The sequence below is a fragment of the Abrus precatorius genome, unplaced genomic scaffold, assembly GCF_003935025.1.
Source record: "Abrus precatorius isolate BTA unplaced genomic scaffold, Abrus_2018 Scaffold11, whole genome shotgun sequence".
Taxonomy (NCBI): domain Eukaryota; kingdom Viridiplantae; phylum Streptophyta; class Magnoliopsida; order Fabales; family Fabaceae; genus Abrus; species Abrus precatorius.
Window position 1 is genome coordinate 18073797 of NW_020874303.1, and position 26687 is coordinate 18100483.

Below are 26687 nucleotides of genomic sequence, written 5' to 3' on the forward strand. Positions count from 1 at the left end.
TGTTCATGATTGGAACTGCAGCTATATCCTGGGCTTAAAAAAAAACAGCCTATGGTAAGCCTATCTACCACTGAGGCTGAATATATTGCTGCAGCATATTGTGCATGTCAATATATTTGGCTCAAACGAATTCTAGAGCATCTTGGAGTAGAAGGAAAAGAAGCTACTAAGATTTTCTATGACAATAGTTCTACCATACAACTGTCCAAGAATTCTGTTTTTCATGGCAGGAGTAAGCATATTGCAGTAAGGTTCCACTTTCTTAGAGATTTAGTTAATGATCAAATTATCACACCGAAGTACTACAATAAAAATGAGCAAGTGACTAACATTATGAAAAAAGCTTTGAAGCTTGATCAATTTGAAAAACTTAGACTTATGCTTAGAGTACTTGCAGTTAATGAAATAAGCTAAAGCTTAAGGGAGGGATTGTTAGTTATTTTAGCGTGCCAATAAACAGTCCTATTTTATAGGACTGACTGGGTCTAGTTAGTTGCTTAGTTTACGCCTAGATTGCTGCCATGCAGTTTTATGGTTTTTGTTTTTATTGTTTTTCTTTTTTGAGAGTCAAGTCTGTAAGGCTTATAAAGCCATTTTCAGATGATTGAATAAGGTGTGCAATTTCTTCATATATTCGGTCTGTTATTCGTGTATATTCATTAAGTTTTAACATATAGAACCCTCAGTGTCTCCTTATGTTAAGTATTTGGAACTATTCAAAATTTGGGACCTTCAGCAAAATCATCTTCGTGACCTAAAAGGCCCACCACAACACTGGCTGCCATGATGTTATTTTTAGAGAATTTATCTTATAATATAAAATTTGAAGATTTCAAAAACTTCTTAAGGTACAAATGTACAATAGATTCTTTTAGACAAGTTTAGGCGAACTTGAGATGTAATTTTCTTAAAAATATTTTTAAAAATTTGCATTTTAGGAGTTATCTTGTATTTTTTATATTTCACGAGTACTAAAAAAAATCTTGATGTAAAAAAGAAGAAGAAAAAAATGCACATTAACAATTCTAAAATGATAGTTATAGCTAAATATTATTAGCTAAAAGATAATTGAACGTTAAACAAATACAATTAAACAAGTTCAAATGTTAAATAAATAGTATTTTTTAAAAGAAAATTATGTCAAAATTTATTATCATTTTTATATGATCAAGATAAATTAAAAATTTTAAAAAATTTAGTAAGAATAAAATGTTACAAAGTCTATTATCTTGAATACAAGAGCATTGTTAACTTTACTTTCTTAAAAACTTAAAAGACTCCTAAAATATATCAATTCACACAACAATAGCTAAAAGGCATACTTAAGCGTGAAGTTTATTATCATTATCAACTATAATTCTCTTTGGCTGTTTGTAAAATTTTGACAATTTATACACAAGTCGAAGCAAATGTGATTATTGAAAGTAAAAGAGACGATAATTTGACTTTAAGACCTGAAAATCATTGTTGTAAGCTACTTTAATGGTGGTGTTCTTTCTTTCCTAAATCTAGCCAATAATATACCAAACATACGTGACAAACCAAACTCCAAATTTCTTGCTCTTCAATCAATTTTGATTACAAAGTAGACAGATAAACTAACTCGCAATGTGAAAAGCCTTAAATTGTTCATCAGACCAAAACAATAGAACAAAGCAAAAATATTGGTCTCACAATTGCACCACTCCCAACACATTATGTTGTCTCACATACCATAATGTTTGGAAAACATTATAATGTGGCATAAAAAGATATTGAATTTGTAGATTGAAAACAAAATTTACAAGGTGCAAGAATTATATGAGTACGGCCAACATTTAAATCAATTTCCTCTCTATATACTCTTTAATTACTGCCATGAGGGCAACTTGAAAAATTCTTGGATTGCAAAAAAGTAAAGCAAAGACGATAAAGAGGGCATTGATGAGACTACAGTAAGTGGTAACCGATTAAATGAAGAAACCTAACATAGAACAGAGAAAGTACGTAGAGAGGAATTTCTCTTTCTTATGCAAGAGAGTATATTTGAATAAAGAAATGCATGTGGGGGCACTTATCAAAGCATGCACATGGGTGATTCTTCATGCAAGGTGAAAGGAAGCCTCATGCCATGGAACTTTGATACAAAAGCTAAAACAAAAACCATATCAGATTATAAAAGTTATTGCCATAGAGGACCCAACCTGTCTTCATGCTACTTCTCAAATACTTGATAGCTAATTAATTAGCTGACTTCAAATGCAAATATGCAATTAAAAAAATAAATGTACAGCATTAAATTCATGTTTTTTCTATAGTTTTTTTTAACATATTGTGCTTGAAAATTGTTTTTCTATTATTTGGTCATCTTCCTAAGCTTAACTGGGTTTTGAAGGCGTCTTGTTGTGCAATCTGGTTCAAGATCATTAGGTTCCTTCTTCCTTTAAATATACTCCAACCTTTTAAGAGGGTCTTGCTTGGAACCAGTAGCAATGTCAATAAGGGCCCTTCCACATAAACAATATATATTTCCATTTGTCTTGTGTTAACCCTATCATATAAAGAAAGACTTTTGATATCCCGGTAATAAAAATACGGTAAAAAGTAAATACAAACTAAGTTACTAATTAAAAAATTAATTAATATAATTTTAATATTTTTTATCATTTTTTTAACATGTACAAAATTGAACAACACAGGAAGTTATATATAATAATTTTTAAAAATTTATAATTAAATGCATTGACACTATTAAATGTAATAATTTTCAATAAAAAATTGTTATATATACTTTCTTATGCAGTGTAATATTACATAGGTTAATTTTGTTATTAGTAAAAAGACCTTAAAAATAACACTTTTTTAAAAAACATTGATTAAAATATTAATAAACAAATAATTTATTAAAAAAATATTAAAATTATGATAAAAATGACAATATTTTCTTACACTAGTATAAATCTAAAAACTCTTATACTTAATTTAAGTTATTTATTTAATTTATATCTTACGTGCTATAATTTATTACTTCAATGATTATTAGATGTAAGTTAAATAAAAAGTTTAAAGTGAGTGTAAAAATTTTTAAACTTATATTAGTGTAAAAAGTCTTTCCCATAATAAAAATATATGAAAAATATTTTTAATATAAATATTAGCTTTTTTAACTAAAAGACATTAATCAATACTCGTCTAAAAATAATGAAATGGTCTTTATATATATTTGATAGATTTAGCCTTTAATGTAATGAATGAAAGACTAAAACAAGCTAAGTATAGACATAAACATGGAGACAATGGGAGAGAGTATTAATAAGATAAATTCACCCACAAATGCTTGACAACAACAGGTATTAATAATAGTTTATTAAAATTCAAAAACAGAATTTAGAAAGAAACGTAGGGTAGGGGCAGAGATTGTTATAAATCAACACCAAAAAGATATTGGACGCGTGATATTAGCTTTAATAATGGTTTTGGATGGAAAACAACTGTGAAACGTGGAATTTTGGAAGGATTTCCTTCCTTTTTTCAAAAAGCACTTTTGCTTAGCTAATATATCACCTAACTAACCATCAACCATACAATTATAATTATTAATTTTTAGTTAATAGTACTATTTTTTATAAACAAATATATATTCACAGTATTGTTCTACAAGCAGCACAACTGTTGTTAATTAATACTTTGACTTTGACTAACTAAGAAATAGTTATTTTAAAGGATTAAAAAAATTTATAACATTTTTAACAAGGCATGATTTTCTTTTATATATGATAAATTTATATAACAAAATTGTTCTTACATTTCATAAAAAAAATGTTTCCTCAAAATAATAGTTTTGGTCAAAATATAAATGATTTAAATGTTATCATTCTACTTCTTTCTATTAAAGAAAAACATATTTATTGAAAAATATTTTTTTAATGATACATATTTCTTTTGTCATTATATTTATTATTTTGATAAATGTGATTGAGATTTAACAACGGAGCTCTGATTTGCGGAGTAAATTAACACTATGCCAAAAGTCAAGTTAAGGCATTTTATTTTTCGCGATATCTATCACGATAACTCGAGAGTTTGGCAACAAATCGTCAAACTTGTCGTCCACTTTTATTGTTTACAACATCTAACCAGTAAGTTGCATCAATAGTTTATTATAATTTTTGTTTATTTTACGTATCATTTTTATTATTTTAAATTTTAAGCATATAAAAGTGTCATTTTTGAATTACAAAACTAAAATATATATTTAATTTATCAAAAAATTATGGTATCCTAAATTATAAAATAAAATTTCAAATATAATAAAATTTATCATGTGTAAGGACATGTGTACCTATTTTTAACTGATTATAGATTTAGTTTTCATGGAATTAAACATAAAAGTTATGCAGTCTTTTAAATTGGAGTTGTTTGTCTAGAATTCAAATTTGAATTGGCACTGTCATGTTAGATATTTGAATTCTGCTGTTGCCTGAGTAGCATTAATTTGTATGTTACATGCAGTATTTTTTGCAGAATATGTCATCTCCATTTTTGAGAATTGCTGAATGTTACCATAGAATCAAGGATGTTATGCCATATAATTCGTGAACACATTCCTAAATTTCACAGTATATTTAAATAATTTAAATGTGAATTTAATATTACAAGTTATAACTTTTATATTAAAATATATTTTAATGTAATTAGATTATTATGTAAAATAACATAATATACTAATAAATTTTTTATTATTAATTTTAATTTTTAAATGTTTTTTAATAAATACACATCAAACTTTTATAGCATAATATATAATTAATTTGTAATTTTGTTAATTTTAGTCCTTAAAGTGAAGTATAAGTATTTACAAATAAATTCTTTACATAATTATTGTATTAAAATTATAAAAATATAATAAATATTTCTCTTTTTAATAAAATTTTATTATTATTAGCTGTTTATTCTCAGTCTTTAAAATTGAAATTAACAAAAAAAAATTATTGATACACATGCTTGATAATATAATAAAATCAAATGTTAAGATGAAATAATTTGTAATTATTAATACACATGCTTGATAATAAATATTTATTTTATTTAATTATATAACATTATATTTTAATAATGTTAAAACAATAACTTTACTATTGTATTAACATTTTAAAATAATATTAATATTATATTATAATACTTTTTAAAGGTTATTCTTGTTTATTTTTTTAATGATTTAAAAAATGGTTAAATTTAATTTTATTAAACTGTACAATTAATACTAAATTAAATGTTGAGGGTAATATGAGTTGGATCAAGCTTTGACTGAAGAGGAAAAAAGGGGAGTACCAAATTATCGTGTAAGATAATTAAGGAGATACAATAATATATCGTATTGGCGTAGCAATGAGCAGCATCGCCATCACCGATTGCTCCCTGCAACTGCAATCATTAGTACAAAACTTCAAACGCCAACTAATCACTTCAATTCCAATGCAATGCAATTACTTTCATGTTTGAAGCAAAGAAGAAAATTAATAATTTTTTATTATCCACATACCACCATTTTTAACACAATTCAAAATTAAAAGACCCTTCTTTTTCAGCTTAACTAAGTGCTATCAAAATCCGATCTTGGATAAACTCTCTTTGAATCCAAGCTTCTTCCTCTTCTGGGTTGCCTTCAAACTTGAGTCTAGTGCAGTGTCAGTGTCACCATTTGCTTCTTCTCTCTTCCTCATTCCAGTGCCACTTTTCAATTCTCGGATTTATAGCTCCTTTCTTTCACCACTTCTATACATACACACTATATCAGTATTCAGTAGTGTGCATATATTAGAACCTTTGAACTTGGCTTAGTTTGTTATTTTTTGTAAGTCCCAGCAAGTTCTGTGAAATTTAGTTTATGCTATCTTTTTATTCTATTGTTGTTGGGAAGTGCTTCTTGGACTTTATTGGTTAGATATCATAGAAGGTGGTGGTTAACAAGGAAGAAGAAACAAAAGAGTGTAGAAAGTTTTGGGAGAAAAATGAAGTTATGTACTTCATTGTTGTTACTAGGTTTGTTTTCCACGCTCTCTTTTGTGGCTTCTGATATGGTGCCCTCAAATGAAGGTAGAGTTATGGCTGAGTATTTACTTTCTCTCTCAGATCTGATATCCTTTTTGTTCTTCTTAGTCAGTGATTTCTTCTGAGTTATAATGTGATTTGTATATTAGTGTCATCATATAGCAAAGTTTGCCTTTTCTGTTTCTTGTGTGAACTTGGAAGTTTTTAGATCGTTTAATTGCTTTTCATTCTCATTGTACTTTTGTCTTGGCTAACTACGGTACTCTCTCAGCATTCACAGTAATGAAGCATTTGCATTGCCTCTTTTTTAACTGTAGATTTCTTTTTTTTTTCTTTTTTGCACAGTTTGGGCTCTCACGACTTTCAAGGAAGCTGTGTTTGAAGATCCACACATGGTTTTGTCCAATTGGAATACTCTGGATTCAGATCCTTGTGGTTGGGGTGGTATTTCTTGCACTGCTACTCGAGATCATGTCATCAAGCTGTAAGATATCATGGATCCATTTAGTACATTTCCTCTTGCTACTTGATATGCCTTTCATGGCTGAGATGGTCAATTAATGACATGCATTTTCCTTCTTTGCAGCAACATATCAGGGTCATCGTTAAGGGGGTTTCTTGCTCCAGAATTTTGGAAAATCACCTACTTAGAAGAACTGTGTGTTCCTTATCTCTCCTATCCACACATCATTCTGAAAACGTTACTTATTTAATTAGTGATGCAGTGACATTACCTTAGTACTGGAATATCTTGGTTGTTACTAATTTTTGGCTCTTATTGTTGTAGGATCTTGCATGGAAACAATCTCATTGGAATAATACCTAAAGAATTGGGCATGTTAAAATCTCTTAAGGTGTTGGATTTGGGAATGAATCAGTTATCAGGACCAATTCCTCCAGAGATTGCAAATTTGACCCAAGTTGTAAAAATGTAAAAGGAATTCCATATGCTCTGCCAAAATTATTGACTCTTAAATTTCATTTCACGGACTCGTGTGTGTTCAACTTTATTTGCATTTTTGTAGAAATCTGCAGTCCAACGGGTTGGCTGGTAGACTACCTCCAGAGCTAGGAAATTTGAAATACCTGCAAGAACTTAGGCTGGATAGGAATAAGCTTCAAGGACCTGTTCCTGCAGGTGGCACTTCAAATTTTTCTTCAAATATGCATGGCATGTGAGTAAAATTTTTGAAATTTGATAAAGTGGAGTTTGTTTAGGGATTCGTTATTCTCATCTGGTTGATAAAACTCTTCTTTCTCTTCAGGTATGCCTCAAAAGCTAATTTGACTGGCTTCTGTCGTTCGTCTCAGTTAAAAGTTGCGGATTTTTCATATAACTTTTTTGTTGGTAGCATACCCAAATGCTTGGAGTATCTTCCAAGGTATTATTTTGATCTTCTTGTCATGTTGGAATTCTAGTCAGCCTCCTTTCTTAGGTAACATAAACTCTGTCGTGCAGATCAAGCTTTCAAGGGAATTGCCTCCACACCAAAGGCGTAAAACAGCGGACTTCTCTGCAATGTGGTATGTAGGACATGATGTTTTTATCGTTTAAAATATAAGGCATGAACTTGGGTGTATCTTGCTCAACTTGCCATAAATTTGGTTCATACAGAGGAGATGGAATGAGCTTAATCTAGGCTTCATTGTAAAGTAGCTTTCACTTGATTCCCTTAACAAATTTAATACAAACTTTTGTGAACCCAGTAAATATTTGATCCATTTACTATGACATACTCTTTCTTTATGATTGATTTTCATTGCTTGTTTGACATCTAATAATGAACTGTTACATAATAGCTGGTGCTTCACCTGCCCAAGGCCGTTCAGTAATGAATCCAAAAAATCAACCTGTGACTAAACATTTGTCCAAGGATCATGGAGCATCAAAACCTACTTGGCTTTTAGCTCTAGAAATAGTGACAGGAACCATGGTGGGTTCTCTCTTTCTGATAGCCATTCTAACTGCATTCCAGAGGTGTAACAACAAATCATCTATCATTATTCCATGGAAAAAATCTGCAAGCGAAAAAGATCATACTGCAATATATATAGGTTCGGTTTCTCTGCTTTTTAATGTGTATATATTTACTTATTAATATTTTGTGTAGCTGTTTTCTTCATATTCAGCATTATCACTGTGCAGACTCTGAGATGTTGAAGGATGTGATGCGGTATAGTAGACAAGAGCTTGAAGTGGCCTGTGAAGATTTCAGCAACATAATTGGGTCCTCACCAGATAGTGTGGTCTACAAGGGTACAATGAAAGGTGGGCCTGAGATTGCTGTAATTTCCCTCTGCATCAAGGAAGAGAATTGGACAGGATACCTTGATCTCTATTTTCAGAGAGAGGTAAATGAAACATTCCAATGCCTACAGTGTGCAAGATTTGACAAATAATTAAACAATTCTGTAAATTTTTCTGCTATTGATGCAATTCAGGTGGCAGACTTGGCAAGGTTAAATCACGATAATACGGGAAAGCTTCTAGGATATTGTAGAGAGAGCACTCCATTTACAAGAATGCTGGTTTTTGAGTATGCGTCAAATGGGACACTTTATGAACACCTACATTGTTGTAAGTCACATTTCTTAGCTCAGGTATCTTGGCATATGTATCTTATTGTGTTTCAGTTTCTTGAAACATGAATAAAATCACGGGTGCAGATGGAGAAGGGTGCCAGTTGTCTTGGACACGGCGTATGAAAATTATCATTGGCATTGCACGTGGACTCAAGTATTTGCACACTGAAATTGAGCCGCCATTCACTATCTCAGAGTTGAATTCCAATGCTGTATACCTTACAGAAGATTTTTCCCCTAAGGTGTGCATGCTACCTAGTTTAAGTTTTCTCTAACATGCCTATTATGATTGTGTTGAGTATCATATTGCAGCGAAGAATGAGGATAAGAGTCATTTAACATGCAACTGTATGTTATTTTCTCATTGTAATGAACCTTAAATTGCAGCTGGTTGATTTTGAAAGTTGGAAGACAATTCTTGAAAGATCAGAAAAAAATTCTGGTTCTGTTAGCAGCCAAGGTGCTGTTTGTCTTCTACCAAACTCCCTTGAAGCACGCCATCTTGATACCAAAGGAAACATTTATGCCTTTGCAATACTACTACTGGAGATTATCAGTGGCAGACCTCCATACTGCAAGGAAAAAGGGTACTTGGTGGATTGGGTAAGAAATTTCCTGAAATTTTGGATAGTTTTTTTTTTTTCCCCATTTTTATTAACATCAATCCTTAAAGCGTAATTTAACCAACTATAAATGGATAGTTTTCTTAGGAAATGCACCGCCACTTATTATGTCAGAGATACAAAAGCATAAAAATGATTTCTTTCTCAAGAAAAATCTTTCATTTTTAAATGCTTAAAATTAACTTTGAAGGTTGATGTAAAAAAGTCATATTTTTTTAAGGCATCATTGAAGCATCAAGTCTTTTAATGTTAAACTCCCATGTGCTGCAGGCCAGGGAGTATCTTGAAATGCCAGAAGTAATGTCATATGTGGTGGATCCTGAGTTGAAACATTTTAGATATGAAGACCTCAAAGTAATATGTGAGGTGATAACTCTTTGTATCAGTCCCGATCCCTCTGCGTGTCCATCAATGCGAGAATTATGCAGCATGCTTGAGAGCAGAATAGTCACATCCATTAGCGTGGAGCTCAAGGCATCATCTTTGGCTTGGGCTGAACTAGCACTTTCATCATAATTGAATCAATATTATACTAACTAACACACACAACACACACTACTGAAGCAGACCTATAGCCAAGAATATTTTACTGACTACTTTACTTTTACCCTTTGATTTGCTTTTCATCTTTTTCTATTTAATTTTATTTTTCACCTGTATATGATTGTTCGAAAAAAGGGTTTGATGCATTATTAAGGTATCCTTGTATAGCGGTGGCTGACAAGTCCAAGTCCAGAAATTGATAAATGAATGGAAGAAGATTGAGGTGGACAACCGTCTTTCCTTTTATTTTTTCTTTTTGTATATATTTAGCTTTTTCTGTCTTTCCTTTTATTTTTTTCTTTTTGTAAATATTTAGCTTTTGGTGATTCCTCCTCTTGGGCCCTTCACACATTCAGAGCTTTACTTTTTGGCTAAGCACAAACTTGCTCTAATTCTCTACTATTCTCCATATTCATGTCCACATATGAAAAGGACAGTTATATGGACAATGGGCAATGCATGATTAAGCTAGTTAGATGGGCATTGCCATGATCAGACACGTTGCCTCCAAACACTTCAATAATGGTTTTTGGACGCTTCGAAAACGTCCCTTTGCGGCTGTTCCAATCTTTTATTTTAGTTGTATGTTTTCTAGTAAAAGCAGCATGACTCTAGCCAATGCGTATGATCTATGTTAATGGAAAAAATATTCTTTTTAATATTGCCCAAATAGTTTTTTTTCCAACAAATTAATTGTTTTTATGTGAAGAATCAATTTAACAAAAACGTAAACCGGGCTAGGTCTCAATCGAGGTAAAGATATAAGAATTAGTATGTACAGAGAAAAGCTTAAAGAATGTCTCATGCAACTAACTGCGTGACATATAATGGAATTTGGTGATGGAGACCTTGCCGTTGACGCAAGGATTCTGTAGAAACAAAGAAATCGTCGGTGGCACTTGAATTTGAACGTCTAGATCCATCCTACGCTTGCTTCCGTGAAGAGGACCACAGTAGCCTAGATTAATGCAAATAATTCACATCATAATCGTAGTATTAATTTGCGAATGTTGACTCAGCGGTTGGGACATTTCAACTTTGCATGTACACCAGATTTTAGACCACTACTGTTTGATTCACGGATTTGAAAACAGTAGCAGACAAAAGATAAATTATTTATGTACAGTATGGTTCTACAATTTTTCTTTTAAAAAAAGAAAATAAAAGGTGAAATAAACGATTGAAAGAAATAGAAAAAAATCATAAAAATATCTCTATTACAAATTTTTTATCACTTCCCAACTTAAACTATCTATCATTTTTACAAATTTTAATTCATTATAAAATAAAGTTAATTTTAATATATTATCAATGTATATATCGACGCTATCAACTAGAAAGATAAACACTCTAAATATATATAATAATTAATAAATTTAATAACTTCACAATTAATGATTAAATGATCATAATTTTTTTTTACATTAATATACTTTAATTAAATTTATAAATATTTTTTATTTTAAAAAAATTAATTATTTTTGTTAACACTTTTATTCTTTAATATTTCACTTAAGCTTTATTTGAGAGTTTGGAAGAGAAAGGAAAGAGATTAAACTCCTCGATTGTTTAGATATTTAATAATGAGAGAGAAGGATGAGAGAAGGTTTAATTATATAAATGATATTATTATATTTTACATCTTTTATTTATATTTTTTATTTAAAAAATAAAAAAGTATATTTTTTTTCTAAAAATTAATATTTTATTTTTATAATTTTTTTATAAAAATTATACTTGAAAAACTATCATTTTAAAAAAATAAAATTCTAATCGTGAAAGAGTAAGAAAAAACAAAAAAAAAAAAGCTTCCATAAAACTCTCACTCGGAGAATTCAAAAAATTATTTCAAATTCCTTTTCTTTTAATTTAGTAACTCTCAAGAAAGATTATTTTATCATAAGAGTTGATAGAATTAATAATCATCTAAAAACATGTGTATAAAAATAATTTAAAATGAAAGACACATTTTAATAGAAAAGAGCGAAACGCTATTAAATGAATGTGTGCCCATTACTCTTTTTCATAAATAGTAACTAACCATAGCCGTAAGTCTAAAGTCCTAACTTGTTTTCTTTTTATCTATTTTGAAAAACAACACAATAAAATTTATAATTATTTTCTCCCATTTATAATATGTATATAAAATATTTAAAAATTAAACGCAAATAAAGACAAGATTAAGAAAGAATTATAATGTTGGCTTAAACTAATAAGTAGTTAAATAAAAAACAAAATTTCATTTATAAGCAAACAAATAAAAAGAAAGAACGAGTAATTCCTGCTTTTATGGAATGGCACAACAATCAGCAAAAGTTCAAAATTAATGCTGCCTTCATATAGCACTACTTGGCAAATGATATCCAAAAGTTACTTTTGAGCGTTCCATTCTCATGAAATTAAATCATCCACTCTTCCATATATCACATAAACTAATCGGGATAGTCAGATATCTAGAGACAATAAGACACGCTTTTAATCAAGTTTTTTACAACTTAAGCAAAATTTCCTGGTAACTTTCAAAGTCAAGCAATAAAAACAAAATTGTGGGGAAATAAAAGCCAATCAAACTTTTGGAGATCCACTACTTATGCTTTGAGCGTGAGAAGTGATTGTCATTTGGATTTCTCTTCCCACTGAACACCGCCAATGCTTTCCTTATAGGAGGCTGGAAAGGAGCTTTCTTATCTGTGTGGTGGCAAAATACATGATCTGGTGTAAAGAAGTCATCATCCTACAAAGTGTAATTAAGTAAGCTCAAGTTAGTGCGAAACTAATTGAATTGATTGAGAGACCAAAAAGAACGAACATAATGTTCCCATGGAAAATGAATCAACTAGCTATATATAAGTAGTTTAAGCACACAGACGTACAACCTGCTTGTTGGATTTCTTCTTTGTTTTAGGGTAAAGTACCCTTTGAGGAAGTTGATCTTCACGGAGAATGAGGTTCTTTGTGACTGCATCCCTTCCACTTTGGGGTAAAGGCAATGAAAACTGCACATAGAGTCATATTAAAATGCAAGAACTAAGTGATAAAAAAAAAATAAATGTGTATATCAGGGTTCAGGGATATTATATACATCATCCCATCTTGTGAATGGCAATATGCCACTAGACTTTTTTTACTTATAAAATGATTATTGAGTTACATTATTAATACAAAATAAAATCAACATCTGTCAATTAGAATTTGTTGAATAAAATTTCCATTAAGTCTTATAAATCTCCAGGAAATGTATCATATGCAATGTGCTCACAGGTCGGGTATACCCAAGCAACGAAACCCAAGACAAAATGAACAGGTTGATTTAGGTTTTTGGGTAAAATCAGCTAGCAAAAATGTTAACCGATCAATTCAGGCTGGCATCAGATTGTCATCCTTCACTCCAATCCAATGGACCCAGTGACAACGATGACAATTATTATTATTATTTTGATTCACAAAAAATCACATACAAATACAGTTACATGTGTGCATGACACACAATAAACAATTTCATGTGTAGGATTCTTTTATTGTTGGTTTTCTAAGACCCAACTACTCAACTCAGTCCAATCCATTCTTCTCAGGGTTAGTTCAATTCGGGTTGCAAACCAAATTAACTAAACCCAACCCATTCTATTTCAATTGGTTTGGGTTTTTTCCCCCCTAAACTCAATCCAAACTGACCAATTAAAAGTCCTAAAATGCATCATATTTTGATTCCAATTTCCAAACCTATAATTTATTACTTAAGTGTTCATTATTCAACAATTCTTAAAAGAAAATGACTCAAAACTTGTACATCACAATGACTGCAATAACAACACACACCTAGCACACTAAAAGGTATGAGAAAAACGAATTGATCTCATATATATACTCACCTTTGTGCCACGTAATGTAACTCGTGGTCGACGGGCTGCTAATACTATACCATTTTCATTAACAGTGACGGCGACCTTCCTTAAGGTGCCACCATTTCCACATTTAGGGCAGAAAATCCTCCCAATTTCAGCAGTAACAGTATAACAGGCATGACACTTGAGTATCCATCTGGAATGCAAATAATTAAAAGATAAGCACATATAATACAATTGTTATATCATGCCACACAGAACGGAAATATGGAATCATATAGATTAGAAGCAACAGGTAGATGTCAATAAACGATAATGATTGCATGCATTCAAAAATTATCTTCACATAACAAAGATGTGTAATATGTAATAACATAGTGAATATCAAAGAAACTTCTGACAGTTACCTGTGCAGTTGGTGTATTTGCGTTCCTCCAGGTGCCAGCAAGCGCAAACCCATTTGGAGGAGAACATTTTGCATTGCAAAGTCACCCGTTACACAGGCTACACTTGATTCAGACAAAGATCTAAGCATCCAACTTTGCTCACTGCCATCCTCGTCTGCGTACGAAAAATCAGTAGGTTCACTAGCCTGGCTTGCAATCTCCGAGTGATTCAATTGGTTATTGACTGTATCTTCATCACATGGCTTAGTGGCCATAGTTGCATTGCAATCAGATGCAGTTTCCAGCAAACTAGCATTGTTTGCCTGGAGTTCTTCAGGAGACAAACTTAGTCTCTGTTCTTCGTCTAGAACCTCAGGTGAACCTTCTTCCAGCCTCATTTGCTTCAAAACTGCAGAGAGACATTCATTATCTTTGTTCCCTTCTGTCATCTGATCATCCTCTAAAACAATATTTTCAACATCCTTTCCTTCATCCCTTTGATGAACAAGCTCATCTGAAGCTCTAGCATCTTCACCAACACTATCATCAATGTTTTCTCCCAAATCCTGCTGATCTTGATTACTAGATAATGACTCATAGTACTCACGTCTAGCTTTCCTTCTTAGATACCTCCTATGAGTACTTCGACTAACAGCAGGCATCCAATCACCAGCAGCGTCATCAACCTGTCCTTGAGATGCATCAATTCCATCAGCCACCATCGTCTTCCCTTCAATGTTTATCTCCTTTTTCTTAGGCAGATATCTCCTAGGCTTCGTCGAACCACGCTCACCACCCTCTTGAATTCCCAAAGGAGTTTCACTCTCCCGCTCCACAGAACCATCAACGGAATTGTCATCTTGAGAAACAATGTTCAAGTTCAAGTCCTGCAGAGGAAGAATCCTGGAATTGGAATTCCCCTCAATTTCGTGTTCTAACGCTTCCCACTCCTGCAAATTAGGCACATTGTTACCCCATCCTGGCATGTCCTTCTCAGGCAACCTCTTCACATTTAGCATTTGCACAGGAGGTGGGGTGTCCCTGAGATGTTTCGTTCCATGAATCTGAGCCTCCAATGTATAAGTCAAAGCAATGAGCTTGATATCAACATCAGAAAGAGTTTGTAGGTCACCAGTAGCCCTAGCAAATTTGATAACTACAATGTCCCATTGATTAATTAAAAAAATAATTTCAAGTTAGAATTAATTCTAATAAAAAATTTCAAGAGATGTTAGATACCACAATAATTAAGAGTTTGGAAAATTGGGGATACCTTTGTTGATGGATTCAGGAGAGGGTTCCATGGTTTGTATAGAGAATGGAAGGAAGGAGAGTTTGTGGCGCGAAACAGGGTCGCGGATTTCTTCCATGACTTCATGGACGGAGACGAACTTGTCAGCGAGGCCGTGAAGCTTTTCGCCGGATTCAATGACGGCGTTGGCATCGACGACGGCGAGTGAGATAGAATTGGTGGATTTGCAGGTCTCCTCCAAGACTCGGTCGGCGTGAAGGGGCTCTTGAGGAGGTGGTTGCTTCTTCACGACGTTGCTCCAGCATGATGATGATGGTGATGCTGTTTCTGAAACTGAAATTGGAGGTTCCTCCATCATTCACATGCGATGTGTGTGTGTGAGTGAGAGAGAGAGAGAGGCGCTAGCACAACAGTATGTGTGTATTGATCGTTAAACCCTAGACAAGGAAGGGGTGCACTGCAAATTACCGCTATTTTTAAAACCTTTTTTTTTCTATGTAAAAGTATATATAATAAATAATAAGCATTAAAAATTACAATATTTAATAGTATTAATTTATTGATTTAATTTAGATTTAATTATATAATTTTTATAAAAAAAATATTATATATAAATTCTTATTATTTATAATAGTATATAGATTGAAAAAATAATATAAAAACTAAAACTAAAAATAATGAGAAGAAAATAATAATGAGTCTTCTACCTTAGTTAAAATATTAATATATGTTTTTTTATTAAAACTTAAGTTAAAACTTATATTTAAAATTAAGAAATATATTAACAAAATTTTAAATTTTAAACTTTTAATCATTGCTGTTAAAGTATTAATTAATATTTGTCTATAATAATTATAATTTCGTTAAATGCAATTTAGTGTTTGAGATTATTTTATTTTTTCAAATTTTTAAAATAAAAAAAATTCCACCAAATTTGTTTAGATAATCATTAAAAAAAGTAAAAAAAAAATTATACTTAAAAAATTAATTTATACGTAAGAAAGTTTACCATACCAAAAAATATATATCTGTGAGTAATTTATAATTTCTTTGCCCACCCCAAAAATATAAGTGGGAGTTCAAATCTCATTTAATAAATCATACAAATTTTGTTAATAAATAAATGTGTTTGACAATTCTTTTAACTCATTTAACAAAAGAAAAATTGAAATCATTGAAATTTCTTTTAAAATCTATGCTTAAATTGTATTTAAAAAAAAATCTTTTTACAATTATGTCAACTATTTATATAACCGTCTATGTTATGGGAGTGCACATTCTTATATCAAAAGTGTTTTTATATATCAATTTTATAAAAACAAATACTTTTAAGACATATACATAGAAAATAAATAAATGTAATCATATATAATATCTTATGCAATATTATATATTTAATATTTAAATAATAAAATTATTTACAGTTAGTTTTGTATTAGTTATGTTGATTTTAGCACTCTTAAAATCCAATTTTGTCATCCGACAGATGGAGTGAGATATTGATATATTAGTATGGTGTTCTTATAAAATGATTACAGTTAAAATATTCCCATCAAACACTATATTCTGATGTTAATAAAATCATTTAAGCACCATTTACTTTAAAAAAAGTAATATAAAAAAACAGAGACATTAATCACGTAGAAGAATGTAGGGACATTAGGCATATATCAGTGTGATCATTCTTTGAGTAGCTAGGGAGCTGCATGAAAACCACCCTTAAATGAAAATCAAGTGATCAAATTGGGAACTTGGTAGAGAACCAACCTTTATATAATAGATGTTACTAAATTTGAACCCATCATTACAGATGGCCCTTCAAACAAGCCATGAATCCAAGATTACTAGAAAATTGAACTAGGATTGAATACAAGGTAGAGTATATGGCATTTTGGATTCTGGTTTTTGAATCAAAGCTACAATAGGCAAAACAATACTTAGGAATTAATCCATAACAGAGAAAGAGAGCTAATATAACAATAAAAGGGGCTTAGAGAGCTCGCTCTTTCACAATGTCCAGGCTCATCTCACTTGGGTCTGTTGCTTGCAGTTCAACTTGGATTCCATCCAATTCTCTCTTGAATCTATCCTTGGAACTTGCATACACCATCTTCATCCTCACCTTTGATGCATCTGGTGCCCTGCACTCCACATATCATTTACACAACAATCAAATCCTTCATTTAAAGATAACTGCTAGTCAATATATTATCTCTGATTAATCTATTTTTTAAAATAATTCTGCTAATTTTAATCTTATTTTTCAATATATACAAGATAAAAAAATTATATATAATAATTAATTATTAAAATTTACAAAAGATAATATAATTCAATGCATTGATATGACTAAATGTTACAATTTTTAATAAAAAAAATATTATATCACATACGATATTATTTAGGTTAACAAATTATTTTAATATTAAAGAATGAGTTTAAACATAAAAAATAATATTTCTAAATAAAAATAAAGTAGTAATTATAAAACATTTACCACTTTTAAATGCTTAAATTCTTTAAAGTTAAGGATAACAAAATTATTTTTAAAATATTAAGTATGTGACTAATAAATTGATTTGTTTCTGAAAAATATTTTGATTTTTAAAAATATGACCAACCACAGAAAGAGTTGCTAACGTTGTTCTTGATTTAAATTGTCTTGTATCATTGTAAAAACATATAAATTTGAATTAAAATAAATAATTTGTAAGGTTACATATTGTGGTGAGTACGTAGTTCAACCAAAACAATGTTTAGTGTATGCATGTAAATTAAGTACCATGCGATGAAGAAGATCTTGCTTTTATTGCAATTCTCATCAGTTGTGAAATCAAAATCATAGACGGCATAGCGACACTCATTAGGTGGAAAACTGGCCATAAAGTTGTCATAATTTTCCATGGGATCCCCTAATTTCTCAACCACCACTTGTTGTTCTTCAATTTTGAATATAATGAACCTGTAGCTCCTCTTTGCTTTAAGTTCTTGAAACCTCAGCTTGCATTCATCATGCACAGCCATTCCGGATGCTGCATTTGCCTGCCCCAAAATTTAATGTCATGAACTTAAGATTTCAATCACTAAGCTAATAAATTGTTGTGCAATGACATACACTTTCCAATTATAATGATAGCTGAAAAAGTGATTTAAACGCAAATGCTAGAATAACATGTTGAGTTTGAAGAGCCATGCAACCTCTAAAATAGCGAAATTTCATAGAATAGATTTTTAAGATCTCTGAAGCCTGAATTTATTCTCCATCTAAAACCATTCTAATTTATGAAATGTGAATTTTCAGTAGTTACACAAGAATGTTCTTTTAAAGATGTTGCATCAAAAGTTATATACTACTATAGTCTATTTTTATTTAATTTTTCCCTAGAAGTTGGAAAAGTAAGAAGAGGGCTTCTCTTCAAGATTATTCATAAAACCAAGAACAAGTATACAAGAAGGGAAAGAGAGAAAGCATACCATTTTGGCAACAACGAGAGAAAAACACCTTGGGAAAATGTAATTGAAGGAAAGCGAGGAGAGCAATAAAGATTGAAAAATGAGAGTAACAGACTTAATGAAAACTATATGAGAGAAAATAACGAATGAAGATCCTTGTTTTTTGGAGCACGAGAGGTGGAACTTGGAGAAGACTAAGATAGTAGATGAAGATTAGAACTTGGAGGAGAAATTAATGGATGGGTCTGTTGCAATTTGTTTTGATTCCTTTCCATGTATCCACAAGTTTATTTTGTGCTTTCAATTTAATTTTCTTTCTTTCTTTTTTTTATCTATTTATTTATAAACATCAATGTATTTGTTTCAAATTCATACTTTCTTTGTATATGTTTTAATTTTAAAATTTACTGACAAACAATTCCATTACATGATAAAAATATATATATCAATTTGAATAATAATAATAATAATAATAATAATAATAACAACTTCTCATGGTGATTGTTTAATTAATTGTTTTATTAAGAAAGAGCAATCACCCTGGGAATGAGCACTTCCAAGGACCAGGGGAATAGAAACTACACAGATGAGATTTCTTCACATCCTATTCCATGTTAATTTTCGCTGACTTGTTCCAAAATAGAAATTTTTCTGGTGGAGGGATATAAGTATGTGAATGGAGAACTTTATATAAAAAGGAAAAAAATTTGCTGAAGGGCCAGCCCTGAACTTGTAAATTTAATTTACTTTTTTGTAAATTATATAATGTCACTTCTAAAAGATAATAAAAACTTCTTATCACAAGTGAAATATATTAACTAATTGAATGGTGTAAAATTTATAACTTTTTTATGGAAACAAAATATAAAATTGTAAAAAAAAATTCTAAATAGGAATATTAAGCTGCCATGAATTGAAGCACACTACTCATTCCCTTGTTTGCTTCCACTATACACTGATTAAGTTAATATCAGCTTTATTAGTAACTTAAAATATGAAAAAAAAAAAAGGTTTAAATAATTCTTGACAATTAAGGATTTCAACCCAACAAGTTAACTAGAGCAGTGGAATAATCTTATCCACATGAATTAGATCCTTTAATCAAATAACATTCATATTAAAAGCAATGAAGGTTCGCATAAGCAAAATAAAAGAAGACAGTTTCATTTGTTCAAAGAATCCCAAAGCATGGCGAGATCAACATTGCCTCCTGAAACAACTATTCCTATATGGTTGCAATCCTTCCAAGCAGGATTTTTCTGGAAAGTATCGGATAGAATAGCAGCAAGGCCAATTGCTCCACTTGGTTCTACAACAACCTTAAGAATTTCAAAACACAGTTTCATGGCTTTTATTATTTCACTGTCTTCCACAGTTATAATGTCCTCAACAAGATCTCTTACTACAGGCCTGCTCCATTATAACATGGTGAATAAGTAAAATTGACAAATCAATAGAAGGATAAACTCATAAAAGTAAATGTGACAAGAGGAATGTTAAAAAAGTTTATTATCAACCACTTAGAAATCATGTTAGATATGATTTAATTTATCACAAAAAATTTGGCGATTTTAATTATATAACAATCTATAATTGAATGATAGTATAAAAAACTTTTATTGCCACTGTATTTCAATTAAATTTATGTTAAAAACCGACCCCTTAAGAAAATAATGATAAATAGAAGAAAAGAACAAAAAAATAGCAAAAACTTCATTTTTAGTTCATCATACTGTTGCATACTAGAGATTTTGTTACCATGTGAAATCTCCAAGAAATGCTCGAAGTCCATCAGCTATGGTATTGGTCTCAGGCAATGTGATTATCCTCCCAGCTGCTTTAGATTGTGCTGCATCATCCGCTCCTTTAGGTTCAGCAGCAAAAATCCGAATAGCTGGGTTGATGGACTTGGCAGCCAGTGCTACTCCTGATATCAAACCACCACCTGCAATTTTCATTTGTTGGAAAATCAGGAAGCAGATACTGAGACTATTGAAAACTTTTAAACATTTTGGCTGACAACTTTATAACAAAAAGTGAACAAACCACTTATGGGTACCACTAGTGTATCTATTTTTGGGGCTTGTTCCAAAAGCTCCAAGGATATGGTACCCTGGCCACTGCAAGAACAATCAAACATGTTTAAAGTGCAATTGTGTGCAAGTCACCAATTTGCATAGCATTAGCCTATGTAACATGTCAAGTTTTTCAAGTTGAACGTAACAAACAATGACATGATATCATGGATCTTACAGCTCAGCAATCAATTCAGAATTGAGAAACAAAGATTGAAGAGTAGTAGTCTAATAGAAGATATAGATGTTAGATGCATGAGTGTTAATGAATTATAGCAAGGTGCATAAAAATAAATAAACAGAGCGATGCTAATTGAAGGAGCTTCTACTTTTAAGAAGAAAAGCCAAAACAGCCAAATGCTACCTTCTACACTACATGATCTAATTGGTAAATTGCCATGAAAAAAAAATGAATCTATCAACATTTCACCTCAATATGCGCCCATCATTATACGGATGTACAAAGATAGCACCAGTTTCTTGCCACACTTTGTTTGCAATTTCTTCCCTCGATTGAATAGAGGTCTCAGACCAAATAACTTGACCCCCATACCGCTTTACATTCTCAATTTTGCAGGCTGGTGCATTTTTTGGAATAACAATATATGCAGGGATCCCTCTAAGTTTTGCTGCCAAGGCCAATGCTGCAGCATGGTTTCCACTGAATTTGTATAACACAATCAGAAGAGCTTTACAGAATCTGATTAAAAAAAGTTCTATAATTACAGCGCATAGCAAACCTGCTGTGTGTTACAACCCCTTTGGAAGCATCTTCATCATTAAGAGAGAAGACAGCATTGCAGGCACCTCTAAATTTAAAAGCTCCACTGATGGCCATAGAATACAGAATGAAGTGTATTATCATCTTTTCTTTATTTTCTACACAAGTGTGATACAATGTAAAGTACAACAATAGCTCAAAAAAAGAAAAAAGATGAAACATACCATCCTAAATTTTGTGCAAGTCATAAAATATGAATTTCTCACCCCTTTTGGAAACATTCACATTTAAAGTAGAGCTGCCTTCCTGATATAGCATTCAGAGAGCTGGAGGACAGAACTGGAGTTTTAAGAACCATAGATTTTATTCGGGCATGCGCTTCTTTTATGGAGGAAATATTCGCAGCATATTTTCCTTTTGTTGTTTGGCTCTCTTCTTCCATCTAAATAATTGGTCATGGAAGTGAATGAAGACAGATAAAATAATTTTAGTAATGTGTCCCATGATTACCAAACAACATACTTTCCATATATTAAATATGTACATGTTGTAGCTAACTAAAAATAATAAACTCCATACTGAGGATGCTTCGTGGTATAAAAGTGATTCTTATTTAAGAAGTATTTATATGATAAGAAAATAAAGAGGTAAAACAAATTAAACTTCAATCATAAACTAAAATTAACTTATACATCTTAAGTTTAATGTATTTCTTATGTTACTTATCGAGAAGGTAATACAAACTATATCTAAGTTTGCTAAACTACAACCAACTTGGCAATCATTGAATTGCATGCTGGGTATCTCAAAAAGATCAAACTGTAAAGTACAAGCAGCATCTTCCAAGTCAAATTTAAGGAAACCCAATCAGGAAATCCATAAGCTGAGCTATCTCTATTGTCTGAATTTGTATTACAATAAAACAGAGTTTTTATCTATACTAACACTCAATTCTTTTAAAATGGCATAAGGAGCATGTTGTTTATAAAGTCAACTTCTAGAAGTTTGACAGATTGGGAGTAAACAAATATTCCTGAAATTGAAATCAAAAGAAAGTATCCGAATCAATTAAGTAATCATTACAACTTTAATAACTGCAAAGAAAATATACGAAAGATCCGAAACATACCACTTAAGTTGAAAAAGGGTGCAGATTGCTAGCAGCTTTGGTTAGTGGTTGGTGGCTATCCTCCTCACTCTCACTCTCATTTCCACTTTCTATCCTTTTATATATCCACTTAAGTGGACCCTCCCTCGTGTTGGAATTGCAAACTACAATAAACATGAAGGCCTTATTTGTTGTTATATGGGTTAGAAGATTAATTTTATATTTTTAATAAAAATATTTGTTTTAATATAAATAATTGATTTAGAAAAATTTGTGTATACCCTTTAATCATATTTGATAACTTGAAATAAATTTATAGTGAGATTATTTTATTTATTTTTAAATTAAATGAACGCAAAATTATTTATAAACACAGAAGTTGGAGATAATTTATAGTATATATAAAGGATTCATTTTTATATATCCACACAAAGTAACATACATTTATTTTTTGTATTGTTCATTAATTTTTCTCACTTTGAACTCTAGTAGAGGAGACTTGACGATGGATGGTGCTGCTTGTAGTGTACATAAATAGTGGTTGTGATAAGTGACCTATTTGGATCATTTATTAAAATATAAACATATTTATGACTATAAATGATCTTGTGTTTGATATTTCATTTTTTCAGTTGCCCTCAAAGAAGTGAACTAGCAAGACGAGCTCATATAAGATCCATAAAGCCCAAATATATGTACAATGGGGCTTTATTGGGCAAGGGTAGTTGCCCATGTTGATAGGCTTTTATAGCAATCTACTACCTCTCGAATTCATTTTTTATGCTCTCACTTCAAAATTGACTTTTTTAATTAAAAAAAAAACATTTCAATAAAATATATAATTCAGTGCAATTTTACATGTTTTAATTGTATTTAATAATTTTTAAATGATTTTATCATATTCAATGAACGTAGTCATTTTACGTTTGAATCATGAATGTGGAATTAATTAATGATAAACTACGTCACATTTTATAATTTAAATTTTTTACAATTGTGTGTATGTTCGTGATGACGTTACATAGCAATCAGCGATTATAAAACATTAAAAAATCTCTTTAGTCAGAGACTGATTTACATCACACTACTTTTTATTTTTCACAGCTAACTTTGTTATTTCTCCATTTTGTCTGTTCTTTTCGACCTTTTCGTGAAATTAATCTATCATCAAGTCAAAGAAATTTCATGGCCCACATCTACGTTTTATTTCAAAGACATAAAATAATATTATTGTTTTAATGATTAAAAATTCCGACAAGTTACTATTAATCTCAATTAATAATTTTTATAACCAATAATTATAAGTTTATTATAGTATTTAAAGTGTATTTCCTTCTTTAAAGAAGTCAAATTTATGGATATAATATAAATTATATGCAAAAGTGTTTTAATTCTTTCACATCAATGAAGTATTTTTTATTTATTTCGTTTAAACTGTTATTATATGTTCATTTAAAAATTATAATATATTTAACACTAATACTATTATTTTATATTGTTATTTGTTTTAGAATAAATACTACATTATTTTATACTTTTTTTATGATAATGTATTGTTTATATTATTTTATAACAATATAAATAAGTTATTATTATTATATCGACTTAAATTTTCATTAATTATTTTTTTATTAATTAAAATTTATTAATATATCTATTTATCAAACTAATAAAAATTTTATATCAGTATGTATAATTTTGTATAATTTTGACTTAAGTATATATAAATTTTTAAGTCCTTTAAAATTTTACAATTTTTTATTTCACATATAATTTTTAATAAATTTATCAATTTTTTTATTTTTAGAATTTAGACTTTACATAAATAAATATATTATATTTAATAATTTTAAAGCATGAATTTGACTTAATATCTATCATAATTTTGTATTAAATTTAGTTTAACATTTTTAAAAATTTGATTTAGAGTATTTTTAATTATCTTTTATATTGAGACATTTAACAGTTATTATAATTTTTTATAAATAAATTATTAAACTATTTAAATAGACATAATTCTGTAGAGATTAAATGTTTATATTTAAATAAGTCATAAAAAAAAGTTTCATACTTTTAATATTTATAATAAAATAAATTTTTATTTATCACTTTCAAACTATATATTTAATTTAAATAAGTAAATTATTAATCATACAACCAACACAATTGAATGAATATTAATCTATAAATTATTAAGTTAATTTAATAGCATAAGTTTCACAGTTTAAATTAATAAACATGCACAATATAATTAAATAAGTTTTAAACTTAAAATTAATAAATATAACAAAAAAATCTAAAATATATAAATAACCATATCATTCTAAAATAAAATATAAGATTATTAATAAAAAAAATACATCAAATAACAGTAAAATAAAATATTACAATGAGCAATTTCTTTCTTAGAGGCACGTATAGGAACATTCTAACTTTAACAAAAAAATATTAGTATTTCTATTAATTTATTTAATATAACGTTATATTATAATTTTTGCATAAAAATATTTAATATATTTTATAAATTTTAAATAGATCAATCTATTAGTTTTAATAACCTTTTCAATAAGTTCAACTATAATTTATTTAATAATTTAAATTAAATTTATTACTTAAACAAGGTAAAGTTCTATAGACTATGTAAATAGAGTCACCTATTTTTGTCTCCATAGGCAGCATTCTTCTATGAATTAATTCATATATTTTTTTAAAAAACTTACGTTTTAGTAGTGTTTTGTTATGTTTTGATTTATATTCTTAACAATGTTGGAACAATAAAAAAAGTATTTTGATTTTTTTAAAACATAAAAACTAACTTATAAATAAGTATTAATTATAATAACAAAATTGTATATATATATATATATATATATATATATATATATATATATGAAATACAAGTAATGTTAATGGTGAAAAGAAATGTTTAAGCTTCTTTTGTTTTTTTTACAAGTAAACAAATTTTAAAAAGGCTAAAGTCTTAATTTTATAATAATAGATAAATCACTAAAAAAAAAACTAATCCCATAATATAAAAATCATTAAGAAAAGTGAATTAAGGTTTCCAATCAATATTCATCTTGATTGTCTACAAATATATAAATGAGACAAGCTTCATAATCATAATTATAAGTCAACAAATTATAAAATATTTTGATAGATAATTAAAGTATATAGGTGAGTACTTACTAATATTTAATTTATCTAAAATCTTATACGCATAATTATTATAACAACTATATTTGTTAATTTTGTACTATTATAAATGATTAACTAGTTAAGTATCCCCAACTTACTCGTGCAATCAACAAATTATCCCTCTTAAATGAAATTTAAATATGGTACACAATAATATAAAATTTAACTGTGAAAATATTTATTGTTATATATTAGGTTAAAATATTATTAAGGGAAATATGATATCTTAATTTAATTTTAAATAATGACTTATTTGATCTTTAATTTTGTAGAAAAATCATTTTGAATTGATTGTGTGTATATTTTATAATTCTATTTATATTATGTTATTTATAAACTTATTTTTTCTTGTTATTTTATTTAACTTATTTTCTAAAAAAATGTTTATAATTGTTTAAAAAGTGTCTTAAAAAAAAACTCATTCCAGTCATATTTCATCTACATCGAATTATGCTAAATCAATACAATTATTATGCTATAATATCTTTTTGAATCAATATTGAAATTATAATGTTTTAAGTATAAAACAGAAAGAAGGACAGAAGAGATATACTTTTCAGATGTGTTACAATGCATTCGGATATTTTTACAATAACAAAACATAAATCACTATCTCCTACGTATGCTAACAATCCTAACTACTGCAACAAAAAAATAAAAAATAAAAAACTAACTAATTAAGAAAACAAATCACAATAATATAAGAAAATATTATAACTAGTTTCTAAGAGATAATGGGAAAATAAGAAAAATAATTGCAGAAGATAAATTAAGATATGATAAAATTAAATGAAATAATTTTAGATATTTTAATGTATTCTAATATTTCTCCTCAGGTTAACAACTTCTAAATTTGGAGCAAAAAAAAAGGTA

The 26687-nt window shown here is 29.3% G+C and overlaps 4 protein-coding genes across 7 annotated transcripts; 1 reads left to right on the forward strand and 3 right to left on the reverse strand.

Moving 5' to 3' along the window:
- The first annotated feature begins 5486 nt into the window (after positions 1–5486).
- Positions 5487–9948, forward strand: LOC113855089 (probable LRR receptor-like serine/threonine-protein kinase At1g63430). Of its 2 annotated transcripts, none has more exons than XM_027486557.1 (13): positions 5487–6075; positions 6376–6514; positions 6617–6688; positions 6818–6961; positions 7056–7205; positions 7296–7412; positions 7490–7554; positions 7831–8085; positions 8177–8382; positions 8473–8608; positions 8698–8855; positions 9001–9216; positions 9507–9948. In XM_027486557.1, exons 1-13 carry the CDS (start codon positions 5991–5993, stop codon positions 9750–9752), a joined length of 1989 nt encoding a protein of 662 aa, XP_027342358.1. In that variant the 5' UTR covers positions 5487–5990; the 3' UTR covers positions 9753–9948. The 2 variants fall into 2 exon arrangements, with proteins under 2 accessions (XP_027342358.1, XP_027342359.1); XM_027486558.1 differs by having other exon boundaries at positions 7056–7196; positions 8473–8605.
- A 2150-nt stretch (positions 9949–12098) lies between these two features.
- LOC113854772 lies at positions 12099–15731 on the reverse strand. The gene is made up of 5 exons (XM_027485984.1): positions 15281–15731; positions 14029–15163; positions 13649–13817; positions 12656–12775; positions 12099–12513 (listed from the first exon to the last, which is right to left on the reverse strand). The coding sequence occupies exons 1-5, from the start codon at positions 15615–15617 to the stop codon at positions 12364–12366; spliced, it is 1911 nt and encodes a 636-aa protein (XP_027341785.1). The 5' UTR covers positions 15618–15731; the 3' UTR covers positions 12099–12363.
- Positions 15732–17249: 1518 nt separating this feature from the next.
- Positions 17250–18307, reverse strand: LOC113855042 (actin-depolymerizing factor 12-like). The gene is made up of 2 exons (XM_027486489.1): positions 18042–18307; positions 17250–17400 (listed from the first exon to the last, which is right to left on the reverse strand). Exons 1-2 carry the CDS (start codon positions 18281–18283, stop codon positions 17250–17252), a joined length of 393 nt encoding a protein of 130 aa, XP_027342290.1. The 5' UTR covers positions 18284–18307.
- A 1408-nt stretch (positions 18308–19715) lies between these two features.
- On the reverse strand, positions 19716–22709 carry LOC113855383 (serine racemase). 3 transcript variants are annotated; one of them, XM_027487007.1, is made up of 8 exons: positions 22638–22707; positions 22454–22541; positions 21775–21950; positions 21528–21614; positions 21218–21448; positions 20759–20832; positions 20471–20657; positions 19716–20122 (listed from the first exon to the last, which is right to left on the reverse strand). In XM_027487007.1, exons 3-8 carry the CDS (start codon positions 21948–21950, stop codon positions 19876–19878), a joined length of 1002 nt encoding a protein of 333 aa, XP_027342808.1. In that variant the 5' UTR covers positions 22454–22541; positions 22638–22707; the 3' UTR covers positions 19716–19875. The 3 variants fall into 3 exon arrangements, with proteins under 3 accessions (XP_027342808.1, XP_027342807.1, XP_027342809.1); XM_027487006.1 differs by lacking the exon at positions 22454–22541 and having other exon boundaries at positions 19793–20122; positions 22638–22709; XM_027487008.1 differs by lacking the exons at positions 22454–22541; positions 22638–22707 and having other exon boundaries at positions 19876–20122; positions 21528–21666; positions 21775–21945.
- Positions 22710–26687: the final 3978 nt, after the last annotated feature.